The sequence below is a fragment of the Saimiri boliviensis genome, chromosome 17, assembly GCF_048565385.1.
Source record: "Saimiri boliviensis isolate mSaiBol1 chromosome 17, mSaiBol1.pri, whole genome shotgun sequence".
NCBI lineage: Eukaryota > Metazoa > Chordata > Mammalia > Primates > Cebidae > Saimiri > Saimiri boliviensis.
The window spans coordinates 30421970-30437748 of NC_133465.1; the positions used below are offsets into that span (position 1 = coordinate 30421970).

The window sequence follows — 15779 nt, forward strand, 5'->3', positions numbered from 1 at the left end:
ACGGAGATTGCAGTTAGCCGAGATCACGCCATTGCAAACTCCAGCCTGGGCGACAGAGGGAAACTCCATCTGTCTCTCCCCACCTTTTTTTTTTTTTTTAAGACAGAGTCTCCCTCTGTCGCCAGGCTGGAGTGCAATGACGCTATCTTGGCTCACTGCAACCTCCGCCTCCCGGGTTCAAGCTATTCTGCCTCAGCCTCTCGAGTAGCAGCTGGGACTATAGGTGCACGTCACCATACCCAACTAATTTTTGTGTTTTAGTAGAGACGGGGTTTCACCATGTTGGCCAGGATGATCTCGATCTCTTGACCTCGTGATCTGCCCACCTCGGCCTCCCAAAGTGTTGGGATTACAAGCGTGAGCCACCTTGCCTGGCCGAGACTCCATCGCAAAAACAAAAACAAAAACAAAAACAAAACCCTCAGTATTCAGGAGGAGGATGGTCATTAGCTGAGGGTTAGAGTCCCTATGTTTAGAGTAGGCTCTAATCTGTTAGAGGATTGTGAGGAAAGGGACGTTGTATCTTCTGCTCCAGCCCTGGCCCTCTCAAGGGTACCCAAACCCGGATACGTGGAATGACCGCTGGAAGGGCGCTGGCTCAGGCCGGTGTCGGCCGGCGGACAGAGCAGCCTGTGAGCCAAGAGGCGGGGCGGAAAAGCCGCTCACCCGGGACGCCCGTGCTCTCACCTAGAGACCGACTGGGCCTTGGTTAACCTAGGAGTCCCACAGGGGTTAATGTGTCACCTTGGAGCCGTAAGGGGAGGCAAACACTCAAAAGGCTTGGTCCCTGGGTCCTTGCGCCTCGGGTTTTTAGCTTCTTCCTCCCTCCCGCAGCACCCCCGCTTTTCCCCTCCCCTCCTCTATTACCACCCTCTTCTCCCTCCGTGCCCCGACCCCCGCTTCACTTCCCTCGCTTCACTTCCCTCGCTGGCTCTTAGAGGCTGCTCCTTTCGCCCCAGACTTTACCTACTTTTCTCCCAAAGCAGCTGCCTCGCTCGGAGGCGGGAGGAGGAGCCCGCACCACAGTGAGGGCAGGCTGACACCTAGTGGCCAGGAGCTGGAACTGCCGCAGCGCCACCGGCCTGGAGAGCGAGGGTCACCCCAGCAGTCCCAGCAAATCGGCGGTCTTGCCTGCCCAGACTCTGGGGAGCCAGGCCGAGGGCCGGGACTGTCAGGGAGGACTGTGACAGCCGCCCGGCCCTAGCAGCTTAAGAGCGGGCGGGGAGAGGTGGCGATGGGTTACTCAGCAGTTCCCTTGCGGGAGCGGGAGGCACAGGTAAACACGGGTCTCCCGCCAGATGACTGCGAGTGGTGCGGTGCGGGGAACTGGGTCTGCGAGGAGACCTCTGTCGAAAGCTGGGCTCCCGAGCTCACCCCAGGACTGGGACTTAGGGGGGCGTGGGCGTGCCGGGTCCCGTCCTGCTCTGCCCAGAAAGTGGAGAGAGCTCTCGCGGTACCCCGCCCAGGGCCGGGGAACCGGTGGCCCGGGGGAAAGTGGGAACGCGGGTTAATGAGGCTAAGCGAGCGAGGGCAGCGGGGACTCCGTCGGCAGTCGGGAGGCGCCAGCGAGGGGTGCCTCGGCAGCGCTCTCCCAGCACAGGTCCCAGTCGCCCGAAGTCCGCGGGAGCCCAACGAGGGCCGGGCGGCCGGGCGTACAACCGGCTCCCGCGGCCGCGGCGCCTAAGGGGCGGGGGCAGGCGGGCGGGGCGGGGGCGAGGGCAGCTTGGGGCGGGGGCAGAGGCCTCGCGGGGAGGGCGGGGAGGAGCCAAGGGGACTAGAGGGCTCCGCCGAAGCTGTGTGGGGCTGGCGGCTGGCGGGAGAGACGGCTGTGCTGGACCGGGTCGAGAGGCATCCCGGTTCCCAGAACAGCCCTAGTAGGCGGCCTCGAGGGCGGACAGGCGGACAGCAGGGAGGGCCAACATGCCCCCACTGCTGCACCCCGCCCTGCCGCTGCTCTTGGGCGCCACGCTGACCTTCCGGGCTCTACGGCGCGCGCTCTGTCGCCTGCCCCTACCCGTGCACGTGCGCGCCGACCCCCTGCGCACCTGGCGCTGGCACAACTTGCTCGTCTCCTTCGCTCACTCCATTGTGTCGGGGATCTGGGCGCTGCTGTGGTGAGTGAGCGACTGTGGGAATGAGGTGGCAGGGGAATCCTGAGCGGGGAGTTGGGGACGGCTCTTCTGTTACTACCCCCATCGCTCACTGGCGGGCTGAGACCTCGCATTCTCACCTGATCCCGTTTGGTATCCTATCCAACCAAAAGCTGCTGTGGCCGCAGGGGAGGGGGATTGCATCTGGGAAACTCGAGGCACTTGGGTTTTGCCCAGCCGCTCCTAGCTTCCCAGTCAGCCACCAGCGCGAGCCGAGACTCCCCTGGGACTGGCAAGGATAACCGGAAAGGTGAGCCTCCTTTCTTCCCACCCTTACAGTGTATGGCAGACCCCCGACATGTTGGTGGAGATTGAGACAGCATGGTCACTTTCTGGCTATTTGCTCGTTTGCTTCTCTGCAGGTAGGTCTTGCCCAGGAAGCAGAAGGCTAGTTGGGGACAGGAAGCTGCTTGCTCAGTGTTCGTGACCTATTGTCTCATCCCTCCATTAGGGTATTTCATCCACGACACGGTAGACATCGTGGCTAGCGGTCAGGCGCGAGCCTCTTGGGAATACCTTGTCCATCACATCATGGTAAGAGAAGCAGGCTATATGGAATAGGCCTCGTGCCAGTAACCGCGTTTCCGAACCTGGGAGGCGGCCTATTTTCTTAACACCCCACCCCCACCCCCTGCAACCTGTGTGCTACTTCCTATACTAGGATGCTGGAGGTTGGCAGTGTGTGTGCTTATTCACTGAGGCCAGCAACCCATGGCCTCACTGGCTCCTTAAATTGGAGACACCATCCACAACCAGAAGCTGTGAGCAGGGATCAAAATCTAGTAATGTTGAATGAACAGAACCAAGCATCTTATTCTCTACTATTATTCCAGAAGAAGAGAAAAAAAACTCGGGATTTTCCAGCCCTCCACCAACTTACAGGAAAGCATTTGCATCTGGTTTCCCTAACTTTTTCTTTTTCTCCTCTAGGCCATGGGTGCCTTCTTCTCTGGTATCTTTTGGAGCAGTTTTGTCGGTGGGGGTGTCTTAACGCTACTGGTGGAAGTCAGCAACATCTTCCTCACCATCCGCATGATGATGAAAATCAGTAATGCCCAGGATCATCTCCTCTACCGGGTTAACAAGTATGTGAACCTGGTCATGTACTTTCTCTTCCGCCTGGCCCCTCAGGCCTACCTCACCCATTTCTTCTTGCGTTATGTGGGCCAGAGGACCCTGGGCACCTTCCTGCTAGCTGTCCTGCTCATGTTGGACATGATGATCCTGATCTACTTTTCCCGCCTCCTCCGCTCCGACTTCTGCCCTGAGCGTGTCCCCAGGCAGCAACACAAAGACAAGTTCTTGACTGAGTAAGAGGCACAGAGATTGGGACAGCAAACACGGGATTAAGAACAGAAACAGCCTCACATGGAAACTGGGACTTAGCCCCAAGCCCGGGCGTCCTCTGGGGCAAGCCTCTCTACCTTCGGAGCCTGCGCCCACACTATTGAAAACACTAATGAAAGCACTCCTCTGAAGTCCTTGTCCTTTTATTGGGCAAGGGGTGAGGGAAGCAGACAGACCGGTTGGACATAGCAGTGGGTGTGTGAGGACGAAATGCTACTCGAAAGCCAGCCAACCCACACTCCCCTGAAATGGATGCTGACATGCTTCAAACTCTGGGCACTGGTTTCACACATAGCCTCTTCGAGGAATGAAAGGGGTTCTTGTAAAGCTTTTTGTTACCCTCAACCATGGAGGCAAGCTCTGAGTTCTGGTTTTCCTAGGACACTAATGCTTGTCACAAAGATCTCTGGAGTGATCAAGGATGGAGGAGTCAGTGGCAGGGTGAGTTTCAAAAAGATAAGCAGAACAGGAGTCTTGCCCAAGCAGTGGGCAAGTTACAACAACAGTTCCTGTGTATGGCCTCCCACCCAACCAGAAATTGACAGAGAGGCATGTATATGTTGAAAAGATATACATATATTTAGAATTAGCCAGCTGGACTCCATTTAGATGATCCCAATCTGAAAAACAAAAAGGAGCCTCATTACTGGAGTTGAAACATGAAGATTAAACTGGAATTTTTAGAAAGCAAAATGAGGAACAGGAGGGCAGGGCTTAAGGATAGAAGTGGAGTCAGTTAATTATGACTAATCAGCAAAAGCCAGGCTTTGGTCACTAGCATATGCATCATTTGCACCCAGGGATGAGCATTAAGGAGTTTGTAGGAAGGAAACTTACTTTGTTGGCAACATCCAAAGCATCGTAATCAGGAGCCAGTCGAACATATGCCTTCTTCTCTCCATCAGGCCTGGGGTAGAGAAGGAAGCCTTAATCCCTGCCGCCTTCACTGCCCACACACCCTCCCCCACTTCCTCCCCCAGTCCTCTGGCACTTCAGTGGTTCCTTTGTTCATGTCATTCCTTTCCAATAATGATTTTTCCATCATTAGCCCGGAGGACATTATGAAGCTACAAAGCCAATTCTCTTAAGGGAAACACCACAGGCCAAGTTGAGACTTAAACCAAGGTAATTTGCAAGGAACTGTCTCATTCTAGTGGCCCCAGAAAATAAGCACCAACAAACCCCACAGTCAAGTCCTAGAAAGCGTTGCCTGAGGTCCTTACAAAGGCCTGTAATTACAGCAGTCTGTAATTCCTGCCTCAAGGCTCACACACTGGGAAACCTACTTCTGACTCCAAGTGTAAATCAAGGAAACTTTTCCCCCTGCTAAAAGGTCCAGGGGAATTTTTTTTGGGGAAGGGTCTTGCTTGATTGCTTAGGCTAGAGTACAAAGGGACAATCATAGGTCACTGCAGTCTCAAACTCCTGGGGCTCAAGCAATCCTCCTGCATAGCTGGGACTATAAACATCAAGGAGAGCTTATGAACTACAGGATTTCTGGCTGCAGACTGCTGGTCCAGCCCACTCCATATCCCTTGAGGCCCAACTCACCGAATCAGGGTGTTGACCTTGGCCACATCAATGTCATAGAGCTTCTTCACAGCCTGTTTGATCTGGTGCTTGTTGGCTTTAACATCCACAATGAACACAAGTGTGTTGTTGTCTTCTATCTTCTTCATGGCAGACTCAGTGGTCAGCGGAAACTTGATGATAGCATAGTGGTCCAGTCTGGAAGAGAGGCAAAATGGGGTCACCTGGCCCGGACCCAATAGAAAAATGGGCCCTCTTTTGTAGTCCGGAGAGAGGAAAGCCTAGGTGCATCAGACAACGAAGTACCAATCATTTTGTTCAGACTTTGGTCGCTTTACAGTGTCATCATCTGCACCCTGAAATCTAAGGGCCTGAAGCCTCAACCCCAGGGGCAGAACATGGTGCATTTTCTTTCTCTTGAAGGGCTCTTACTATTTTTTTTTTTTTTTTTGAGATGGAGTTTCACTCTTGTTACCCAGGCTGGAGTGCAATGGCGCGATCTCGGCTCACCGCAACCTCCGCCTCCTGGGTTCGGGCAATTCTCCTGCCTCAGCCTCCTGAGGCTGGCCAAGGGCTCTTACTCTTAAAGTGATTTAATAATCATCTGACCAGGCACAATGGCTCACGCCTGTAATCCCAACACTTTGGGAAGCTGAGGTGAGCAAATCACAAGGTCAAAAGATCAAGACCATCCTGGTCAACATGGTGAAATCCCCGTCTCTACTTTTTTTTTTTTTTTTTTTTTTTTGAGGCGTAGTTTCGCTCTTGTTACCCAGGCTGGAGTGCAATGGCGCGATCTCGGCTCACCGCAACCTCCGCCTCCTGGGTTCAGGCAATTCTCCTGCCTCAGCCTCCTGAGTAGCTGGGATTACAGGCACGCACCACCATGCCCAGCTACTTTTTTTTGTATTTTTAGTAGAGACAGGGTTTTACCATGTTGACCAGGATGGTTTCGATCTCTTGACCTCGTGATCCACCTGCCTCGGCCTCCCAAAGTGCTGGGATTACAGGCTTGAGCCACCGCGCCCGGCCCCCCGTCTCTACTTAAAATACAAACATTAGCTGGGTGTGGTCAAGTGCACCTGTAGTCCCAGCTATTTGGGAGGCTGAAGCAGGAGAATTGCTTGAACCCGGGAGACAGAGGTTGCAGTGAGCCGAGATCACGCCAGTACACCCCAGCTTAGTGACATAGTGAGTCTCCAGTAAATAAATCATCTATTTGGTAGAGTTCCACTCTGGTGGTTCAACTTTGAGGCTGACTCATGGTTTTCTGCCCCTTTTGGTTGCCGAAAACTGGCTCTATGATTGAGGGCCACCAATTCTTGAAATGAAAATCTTTTTTCTCTTTTTTGAGATGGATTTGTCGCCCAGGCTGGTGTGCACTGACACAATCTTGGCTTAGTGCAACCTCCGTGTGAGTGTCACCACACCCAGCTAGTTTTATATTTAATACAGACAGGGTTTCACCACATTGGCCAAGCTGGTCTTGAACAACTCCTGTCCTCATGATCTACTACCTGCCTTGGCCTCCCAAGGTGCGGGGATTATAGGTGTGAGCCGCCACCTCCATCCCTCAAGAGCAAATTCTTATGTACAGCTGAGCACAACTATAATACAGCCTTCCCCACTAAAAGTCAGCGGCAGGCTGTTTACTCAGACACTACTTTTCTGGTCTGAAACCAGGTCAGGTCTAAACTTCACACTAAATTCTAGGTCCAACTTGGTGGGGGAGGGGCAGGAAGACAGTCTGTGAACTGCTTTCCCATATGCAATCCACTCTTTTTTTTTGGAGACAGTTTCGCTCTTGTTGCCCAGGCTGGAGTGCAATGGCATGATCCCAGCTCACTGCAACCTCCACCTCCCAGGTTTAAGCAATTCTCCTGCCTCAGCCATCTGAGCAGCTGGGATTACAGGAATGCACCACCACGCCCAGCTCATTTTGTAGTTTTAGTAGAGATGGGGTTTCACCATATTGGTTAGGCTGGTCTGGAACTCCTGACCTCAGGTCATCTGCCTGCCTCAGCCTCCCAAAGTTCTGGGATTACAGTCATGAGCCACCGCGCCCGGCTTTTTCTTTTCTCATTCTTTCTCTTAGGAAAGAGCAGAAGCAGCAAAAACCAATTGGTAGTAACTATTACCAATGCTCTACTCAAATCTGTGGTCGCTAAAATGTCAGTTATTACTGGTAGCTCAAATACTCAAGTGCCCAACATTTTGCTCATTTCCCCCAACCATTCCTTCAGCAGTATGAAAATTTGGGAAAATTAATGGAACAAAGCTTCTATACACCGCTGCAGGCCATAACTGCGAAATATAGATAATGGAATCCCCATTATCAATAAAGAATCAACCCACATTCTCGCCCTCAAGAATTGTTCCCTACAGCAGTTGGAGCTATGAGAAAGGAATCTCTATAATTCTATTTTATACTCTCCTCAAAATAGTTTTCAAACCGTGACCAGATGTGAAGCAATAATTAACCTACCAGAAATTTTGAGAGACTCCGGGTTTTTTGTTTTGAGACAGAGCTTCACTCTTGTTACCCAGTCTGGAGTACAATGGCACGATCTCCGCTCACCACAACCTCCACCTCCCCAGTTCAAGGTGGCATGAGCCACCCTACCCGGTTAATTTTGTATTTTTAATAGAAACGAGGTTTCTCCATGTTGGTCAGGCTGGTCTCAAACTCCTGACCTCGGGTGATCCACCCGCCTAGGCCTCCCAAAGTGCTGGGATTACAGACGTGAGCCACGGCGCCGGGCCACTGGGATGATTTAAAAAGAATTCTTGCCAGCATTGTAAATGGGGCAGAAGCAATATCCTCACTCTTCCGATTACAGAGGCACACTGGGCTGGGAATGGCTCACGTCTGTAATCCCAGCACTTTGGGAGGCCGGGGCTGGCGGATCACAAGACCATCCTGGCCAACATGGTGAAACCCCATCTCTATTTAAAATAAAAAAGAGAAGCACACTGAACACAACTTGTGTCTGAGAAGCCATCACACAGTGAGTGAATTTCCCAATTACCAATGGACGATACCCAAATCTTTTCATGGATAGTGGGGCAGTACTGACTTGTTTCTCCTGGGGGCGCTCTTCCGAGGATATTTGGGCTGCCTCCGGAGTCGCAGTGTCTTGGGCCGCCGGAAGGTGGGTGACGTGCGGATCTTCTTTTTTTTGTGGCTGTGGACACCTTTCAACACTGCTTTCTTGGCCTTTAAAGCCTTCGCTTTGGCTTCGGCTTTAGGCGGGGCAGGAGCTGGGAAAGAAGAAAAGAAAATGAGCGTGAGGAATTTAAAAATAGGCCACTTCCGGCCTCAAGAACTACAGTGGGCGACCCTGGCCACACGTGCATCAGTGGTTCCTTTGCAGACATCACAAGTGTCAGGAGATTAAAATTTTTCCATCATATGCACGATACCAGAGGCGAAAGTGACCAACTCGCAGCTCCAGGAATACTAAGAAACAAAGTAGCACTGAAGGAAAGCTTGATTAACTTTCCAGAACATGTCCTACGAATTTTACACATACCCCATCGCAAAACCACGCGGAGGGGGCGGGTAATGCAGCCAGTCAAACGTGAACCAGAAGAGCCGACTGTCTGGCTCTCCCTGGCGGGTGATAATGCCGGTGGGGTGACCTCCCCAACTCCCTCCACAGGAACTCAGCCCATGAGGCTGGGCCCTCGCATACTGCGTGTTCGAAACCCGGGGAGCAGCTTCGGAGCACAGCCCTCAGGGCTTAGTCCAGTTGCCATACTCCCAATTCGTTCGCTCTGCGGCGCGACGATCCCCGGTAAACCAACAGCGGCCCCCATCCCTAGCACACACCTTCCTTCTTCGCTTTCGGCGCCATCTTGCGAAAAGGGTCTCCGACACCCGGTCCCACGGGCTTATAGCGCCAAATCTCACCAAAGACTCGCGATGCTTTGTACTTAGCGCTGACTGGGTAATTTGCAGAGTGGCGCCTTCTGGGAACGGTAGTTAGGTGTAATTTCTTTTTCGAGCGTGAACTAGCATGCACGACTCCTCCCCTCAAAGGCACTAAAGCTTCATGGGGGTTGTAGTTTTTTGAAGACACGCGTTTATTTGCTCAGGTCAGTGGCCTGCGTAGCCGGGTGTCGCTTGGGTCTGGTCCCAGGAGCTTCCCATCTTGATCAACTGCCAGTCTCAGGGAAGAGGATTGCCACGCCAGGAGGCAGGAACGCTGCCAAGCGGAAAGAACACATTTAGATTGACTCGGGAGTTAGATGCAGCTAAGTTCTAGAGTGCTGGAGCAAGATTTGCTCGGTCGAACTCCCTCAGCCAGCATCTGTGGAAACTTGAGGTCCAGAGAGGAATGTGATTAATCGATAACACAGTGATTTGGTAGCCGAAAAAATATTAAGTCAGGGCTGGGCGCGGTGGCTCACGCCTGTAATCCCGGCACTTTGGAAGGCCGAGGTGGGCGAATTGCTGCGAGCCCAGTTCAAGACCAGCCTAGGCAACATGGCGAAACCTCATCTCTACAAAAGAATACGAAAATTACCCAGGCATGGTGGTGCGTGCTAGTAGTCCCAGTTTCTTGAGAGGTTGAGGTGGAAGGATCTCTTGAGCCGAGAAGGTTGAGGCTGCAGTGAGCCATTACAGCTTGGGTGGCAGAGTGAGACCCTGTCTCAAAAAAAAAAAAATCGAGTTACAAGGGGGACAAGTGTCAGAAGAAGTACAAGGAGGCCACACCTGCCCCTCTTCACCTGAGACACTGGCACTCAGTTTTCCTGCATTTCTGATCATGCTCTTGCAGTTCTATGAAAATTCCACGCATTTCTCCAAGATTCACTAGTTCTTCCTGTGAGTAACTTCACTCACAGTCCCCTACCCTAAACTAGTCTTCCCTTCCATGTCCGGGTCATCTTTACATCCTCAAATTCAGCTCCAGACACAGGACAAGGTTTCATAACACTCATGTTTGCTTCTCCTGAGGTGTGTGCCTAACCCATCTCCCTTGATCCTTTCCGTCTTCCCTCTCCCCTCACAAATCCAGAGACATCCCCTTTGACGGTGAAATTGATTGTGCACTACCCCCTCTTCTATCCGGCAGGACTTTGCAAATAGGAGAAGTTGTCCTTGGGGGGTAAAGATTCCAATGGGGTCAGAACAATGAACGTCCACACCGGAGGGGAGTCCCCACCTCCCAGAGAGGAGAGCACCCCAAAGAGCGGAGTTTCCCGATCCACTTAGCCCTTCTTTATCCTCTGTCGAGGGAAGCAACTTGATCTTCAGCCCTTCCACCTCCCAATCTCCACAGCAGCCTTGAAGGAAAAGATGCCAGACTTCAGACGTCTCTCTCCTCGGTGGGCACCTCATTCTAACCCTGGCACCCCCTTCAAACACTTCCCCCCTTCCACATCCCAGGGCAGAAGGGCGAGCAGGGCAGACTCTATGAGTCACCTCCTGGGCCTGGAGTTGAGGAGCGAAGCGCCGCCTCTCCTTGGGCCCCTTCTCTCCCCCTTTTCCCTCCCCGCGGGTTCCTCGCATCGCCAGATGCTGCGCAGCAGTCTCCGATTCCCCATCACCAATTCAGCTGGGTAAGGGTTCCCATGAAGGCGCAGCCCGGCTTAGAGGTGCAAGGGAGAGGAGGCTGGGGAGTTCCTATCTGGATAGGCTCCAGCCTGGCTGGGGGCGGTCCCGGTGCCCGGTGAGGCGTCAGGCGAGGGAGCCTGAGCTGGGCAGCGCAGAGGGGAGGAGAGGAGAGGGAGGCGAGGGCGGGCTGCGAGGCCTGCAGCGGCCAGGAGAGGGGCAGGGGGCGGCCCTTCTCCAGGAATTTCCGGGGATCGTGTTACAGCGTTCGCGCAGCCCGAGCGGAGTGGGACGCGAGGCCCTGCAGCTGGACTGGGCCCCTCGCCCCCTCCTCCAGCGGCCTGCCGGCCTTGGCAGCGCCGCCCCTGCGCACACTGACCCCGTGTGGCGGGGCCGCTCTGCGCCCCCGGGCCCTTCTGTTATGGTAGGGCCGCCTCAGCCCCGAGATGACGTCGGGTCTCCGCGGCCCCGGGTTATCGTAGGCACTGTCCGACCCCGCGTAATCGTAGGGTCTGCGCGGGCCCGGCCCCCACCAGACGGGACTCCCCGCCCGCAATTGGCGGCCGAGGAGTCTCCTCGCCCCAGAGTCATCTTTGGGACGCCCAGGGCCCGAGTGATTGTGGGCTCGCCCCGGCCCCGGGTGATTGTTTCATCTCCGTGGCCCGCGGTGGTCGTAGCGTCTCCGAGACCGCGGACTCCCATAGGGTCTCCGTGGCCCCGAGTTATAGTCGGGACACCCCGGCCGCGGGTGATCGTCGGGTCTCCACGCGCTCGGGTCGCTGGCTCGGATCCGGCCTCGGCTCCTTCTCAAGGTGCCCAGCAAGGCCGCAGGCAGGATGAACATTCTGGCTCCAGTGCGGAGGGACCGCGTCCTGGCGGAGCTGCCCCAGGTAGGCGCCAGGGCCACGTGAGGCTCCTGTCTACAGCCCAGGGTGTGGGCGGGGAGGATGAGGCGGCACCTGACGAGTTAGAGGACTGGGCCCAGCCTGCCACCCAGCTAGGCCTGCTGCTTCTGGGTGGTCCCTGCACTCCGCCCCTACCCGGGCTGCTTGGCTGCGGGACAAGGGCCAGGAGCCGGAAGCTCCATTCTCTATCATCCCTCCCACTAAGTGCCTGAGGAAGGAGGCCGCTTTGCACGTGCACAAAGATTTCCACCCCCGCGTCATCTGCGCCTGCCAGGAGCACCGGACAGGCACCGTGGGGTGAGTTAGGGACACCCATATCAAAGAGAGGATGTCCCAGGGAACTAGCCATAGCAAGGGTAAACAACCTCCCTCTTGGGGCTTCATTTCAGCCCCTACCAGCTATATGGTTATTTCCCCTCTTTAAGCCGCTGTGTTCTCTCCTCTCTTTCCAACAAGGTTGTGAGTTCTTTGAGATGGGGTGGGGTAAAGGGTGGCAGCTGGATTCCTGAGTAGAGACTAAGGTGTCTGAGATGGGAAGGTGGTCACCTGCTCAGAACCTCACATAGCATCCATGGAGCCCCAGGGCAGGGGTCTTGCTGTGCTTACAGGGATGAGTCTTACTGTGGGTTTTAAAGGTAATACTGATAACAGTTGCCACCATTAACTGAGCATTTGCTGTGTGCCAGGCAGTGTTGGATACTATCATTATCTTTATTGAATGGAAAAGACCATCACTTAAGATATATTCTGATTTCAGAGATGTTAAAATGGTGGGGGAGGGTGTCTTAGAACATAGGACATTTATCTCATTTTAACCTTCACAACTACCCAATAAAATATATACTAACCACTTAAGTGCTGAAACTGAGGCTTAGGGAGGCTAAATAACATGTCGAAAGTCACACACCTAATAAGTGTGAGAGCTGGGATTCAAATTCATGTCTCTCTGATGCTGGAGCATAAAACACTCCTCCTCCCTGGCACATCTGTCCAGGCAGCTGCCTGGGACGCCTGGTGTCCATAAGTCCCTCGACGTAGGTGCGGCTACCTTCGTGGACCTAGTCAGGAGCATTGGAACTCCCTAGGGAGAAAGAGCTCTTGTCCATTCCCCTTGCCCACTCTTGTGTCCAGCAGATTTAAGATCTCCAAGGTCATTGTGGTGGGGGACCTGTCGGTGGGGAAGACTTGCCTCATTAATAGGTAAGGGGGTGCTGGAGCTGAACTGGGCAGGGTGGGGCCAAGCCTAGCCAGGTGGGCTGACTCCAGATTGAAGCATCTGGTAACCTCTCAGGTTCTGCAAAGACACCTTTGATAAGAATTATAAGGCCACCATCGGAGTGGACTTTGAGATGGAACGATTTGAGGTGCTGGGCATCCCCTTCAGTTTGCAGCTGTGAGTGCTTCCACACCCCTTCCAGCCATCCCTTCCCCCAGCACCCACACCCCCCAGCACACACGTGTGCTTTACTCCTCCTTCCTCCCAGTTGGGATACCGCTGGACAGGAGAGGTTCAAATGCATTGCATCAACCTACTACCGAGGAGCTCAAGGTAAGCGACTGGGTGAAGTGAGGTAGGTGGGTCTCAGAGTGTACATGGCTTCTCATCTAGAGCTGGAAGGATTGGGGAAATGAGCCAGTAGTGGCTTCCCTGTCAACCTGCGGCTGTTTCTGCCACTCTTCCAGCCATCATCATTGTCTTCAACCTGAATGACGTGGCATCTCTGGAACATACCAAGTATGTGAACATCCTGCAATATAATGGGAGGCTCCAGGAAGAGAGGGTTCAGAACAGAGGGGTGGTCAGGAAGAAGAATGCATGTAGGACCAGAGAGGGTGTCATTGGACATATGAATGTCAGAGGGAGGAGCCCAGCAGGCTCACTCCTCCCTCACTTTCTACTACCCATGGCAGGCAGTGGCTGGCTGATGCCCTGAAGGAGAATGACCCTTCCAGTGTGCTTCTCTTCCTCGTAGGTTCCAAGAAGGACCTGAGTGTGAGTGTGCCAGTGGGGGGACTTCCCATCTTGGTGAGGGAATGCCCCCCTCTGATTCTGACCTTCCCTCAGACCCCTGCTCAATATGCACTGATGGAGAAAGATGCCCTCAAGGTGGCCCAGGAGATGAAGGCTGAGTACTGGGCAGTCTCATCTCTCACTGGTGAGTTGGAGGCTTCAGGCCTCTGCTGTGGCACTCCTGCCTGCCACTCCTGTCACTGCTACACCTCCAGCTGTGCCCTGTGCCCCCATTCCCAGCACTGTCCCTGAACACCTATCTACTCCCTGTGTCAGGTGAGAATGTCCGAGAATTCTTCTTCCGTGTGGCAGCACTGACCTTTGAGGCCAATGTGCTGGCTGAGCTGGAGAAATCAGGGGCCCGACGCATTGGGGATGTTGTCCGTGAGTGCCCACCTGGTTGAGGGTGGCAGAGGGCACAGTGAGTCTCCAAACCTGCTTCACATATTTCCCACCCTTCTTTAGGCATCAACAGTAATGACAGCAACCTCTACCTAACTGCCAGCAAGAAGAAGCCCACATGTTGCCCATGAGAGGTTGAGGAGACTGTTCAGAGACTGCCCAGCCCGGGGGTACTGTGCCACCTTCATTCCCCCAGAGCTTGACCCCTGGACATTTGCACTGACTTTATCCAGACCAAAGAGCTGCCTCTTGGTGGCAGTATCACCAGAGGGGTAGCTGGGACCATGCTAGTCACTTCCTGCCCCCAGGCACCGTGCCAAAGACTGGATGCCCCCTACTCCTCAGGGGACTCTCCAGGATGCCCAGCAGTAGAGGGGGAGAGTGTCCCCTGTTCTTTTGCTCAGCCTGCTGGACGCTTTGTGTATGAGAATGCCTAATGATTCCAGCCTCTCACTGTGCCTTTATGCATTAAAATTTCTTTGTTACGACACTTTAGGGGCTGGAGTTCTTTGTTGGGGATGAGGAATGTGGAATGGGCACGACTGTGTGGCCATCTTGGTACTGGACCCTCCTGTGGGGATGCTTTGCTGGCCACTCCAGGCCCCTGGGCAGGTTCAGATAGGCTGGGAGCTGAAAGATCAGTTTGGGGGCTGCACTGGGCCCTCACAGGGTGAGGTCTGGATAGCTGGATTTGAGAGCCCTTTCCCCTGATCCTTTCCCCACACATGCTTATACCCAAATTTTCACCACTGGGGAATCTTTCCTTTTTTCACCTTTTTCTTGCCTTCCTTTTAAGAAATACTTTTCTAGGCCATGCGTGGTGGCTCACGCCTGTAATCCCAGCACTTTGGGAGGCCAAAGCAGGTGGATAACCAGGTCAGGAGATCAAGACCATCTTGGCCAACATGGTGAAACGCTGCCTCTACTAAAAATGCAAAAATCAGCTGGGCGTGGTGGCAGGCTTCTATAATCCCAGCTATTCAGGAGGCTGAGGCAGGAAGAATAGCTTGAATCAGGGAGTTGGAGGTTGTGGTGAGCCGAGATTACGCCACTGCACTCCAGCCTGGCAACACAGCGAGACTCCCATCTCAAAAAAAAAAAAAAAAAAAAAAAAAATCGTTGGAGCCAGGCATGGTGGCTCACGCCTGTAATCCAAGCACTTTGGAGGCCAAGGCAGGCGGATTACCTGGGGTCGAGAGTTCAAGACCAGCCTGACCAACATGGTGAAACCCTGTCTTTAAAAAAACAACAAAAAAAAAGCTGGGTGAGGTGGCTCGTGCCTATAATCCCAGTACTTTGGGAGGCCAAGGCAGATGGATCATGAGGTAGGTCAGGAGTTCAAGACCAGCCTGATGAAACCCTGTCTCCACAAAAAAAAAAAAAAAAAAAAAAAAAAAAAAAAAAAGAAGGGGCCAGGCGCGGTGGCTCAAGCCTGTAATCCCAGCACTTTGGGAGGCCGAGGCGGGTGGATCACGAGGTCAAGAGATCGAGACCATCCCGGTCAACATGGTGAAACCCCGTCTCTACTAAAAATACAAAAAATTGGCCGGGCGCGGTGGCTCAAGCCTGTAATCCCAGCACTTTGGGAGGCCGAGGCGGGTGGATCACGAGGTCGAGAGATTGAGACCATCCTGGTCAACATGGTGAAACCCCGTCTCTACTAAAAATACAAAAAATTAGCTGGGCATGGTGGCACATGCCTGTAATCCCAGCTACTCAGGAGGCTGAGGCAGGAGAATTGCCTGAACCCAGGAGGCGGAGGTTGCGGTGAGCCGAGATCGAGCCATTGCACTCCAGCCTGGGTAACAAGAGCGAAACTCCGTCTCAAAAAAAAAAAAAAAAAAAAAAAATACAAAAAATTAGCTGGGCATGGT

General features: G+C 53.7%; 3 protein-coding genes and 4 non-coding genes across 9 annotated transcripts; 2 read left to right on the plus strand and 5 right to left on the minus strand.

Moving 5' to 3' along the window:
- Positions 1 to 1723: 1723 nt before the first annotated feature.
- Positions 1724 to 3628, plus strand: TLCD1 (TLC domain containing 1). Its single transcript, XM_039476281.2, has 4 exons — positions 1724 to 2114; positions 2430 to 2512; positions 2602 to 2684; positions 3081 to 3628. Exons 1-4 carry the CDS (start codon positions 1921 to 1923, stop codon positions 3462 to 3464), a joined length of 744 nt encoding a protein of 247 aa, XP_039332215.1. The 5' UTR covers positions 1724 to 1920; the 3' UTR covers positions 3465 to 3628.
- On the minus strand, positions 3625 to 10473 carry RPL23A (ribosomal protein L23a). Of its 2 annotated transcripts, XR_012514603.1 has the most exons (6): positions 10459 to 10473; positions 9557 to 9678; positions 8860 to 9235; positions 5049 to 8288; positions 4335 to 4404; positions 3625 to 4117 (listed from the first exon to the last, which is right to left on the minus strand). XR_012514603.1 is itself a non-coding variant. In XM_074388464.1 (4 exons), exons 1-2 carry the CDS (start codon positions 8882 to 8884, stop codon positions 8080 to 8082), a joined length of 234 nt encoding a protein of 77 aa, XP_074244565.1. In that variant the 5' UTR covers positions 8885 to 8958; the 3' UTR covers positions 3625 to 4117; positions 4335 to 4404; positions 5049 to 8079. The 2 variants fall into 2 exon arrangements, 1 of the variants encoding a protein (XP_074244565.1); XM_074388464.1 differs by lacking the exons at positions 9557 to 9678; positions 10459 to 10473 and having other exon boundaries at positions 8860 to 8958.
- LOC120367027 (small nucleolar RNA Z17) lies at positions 4223 to 4294 on the minus strand. Its single transcript, XR_005581527.2, has one exon. It is a non-coding gene; the product is annotated as a small nucleolar RNA Z17 (small nucleolar RNA).
- Positions 4485 to 4548, minus strand: LOC120367022 (small nucleolar RNA SNORD42). The gene has a single exon (XR_005581523.1). It is a non-coding gene; the product is annotated as a small nucleolar RNA SNORD42 (small nucleolar RNA).
- Positions 5312 to 5383, minus strand: LOC120367026 (small nucleolar RNA Z17). The gene has a single exon (XR_005581526.1). It is a non-coding gene; the product is annotated as a small nucleolar RNA Z17 (small nucleolar RNA).
- On the minus strand, positions 8379 to 8445 carry LOC120367021 (small nucleolar RNA SNORD42). The gene has a single exon (XR_005581522.1). It is a non-coding gene; the product is annotated as a small nucleolar RNA SNORD42 (small nucleolar RNA).
- On the plus strand, positions 10435 to 14396 carry RAB34 (RAB34, member RAS oncogene family). 2 transcript variants are annotated; one of them, XM_003931430.4, is made up of 12 exons: positions 10435 to 10595; position 10853; positions 11400 to 11477; positions 11698 to 11789; positions 12627 to 12692; positions 12784 to 12885; positions 12977 to 13041; positions 13176 to 13227; positions 13404 to 13485; positions 13558 to 13648; positions 13780 to 13887; positions 13969 to 14396. In XM_003931430.4, the coding sequence occupies exons 1-12, from the start codon at positions 10450 to 10452 to the stop codon at positions 14034 to 14036; spliced, it is 951 nt and encodes a 316-aa protein (XP_003931479.2). In that variant the 5' UTR covers positions 10435 to 10449; the 3' UTR covers positions 14037 to 14396. The 2 variants fall into 2 exon arrangements, with proteins under 2 accessions (XP_003931479.2, XP_003931478.1); XM_003931429.4 differs by lacking the exon at position 10853 and having other exon boundaries at positions 10550 to 10595; positions 11265 to 11477.
- The last annotated feature ends 1383 nt before the right edge of the window (positions 14397 to 15779 follow it).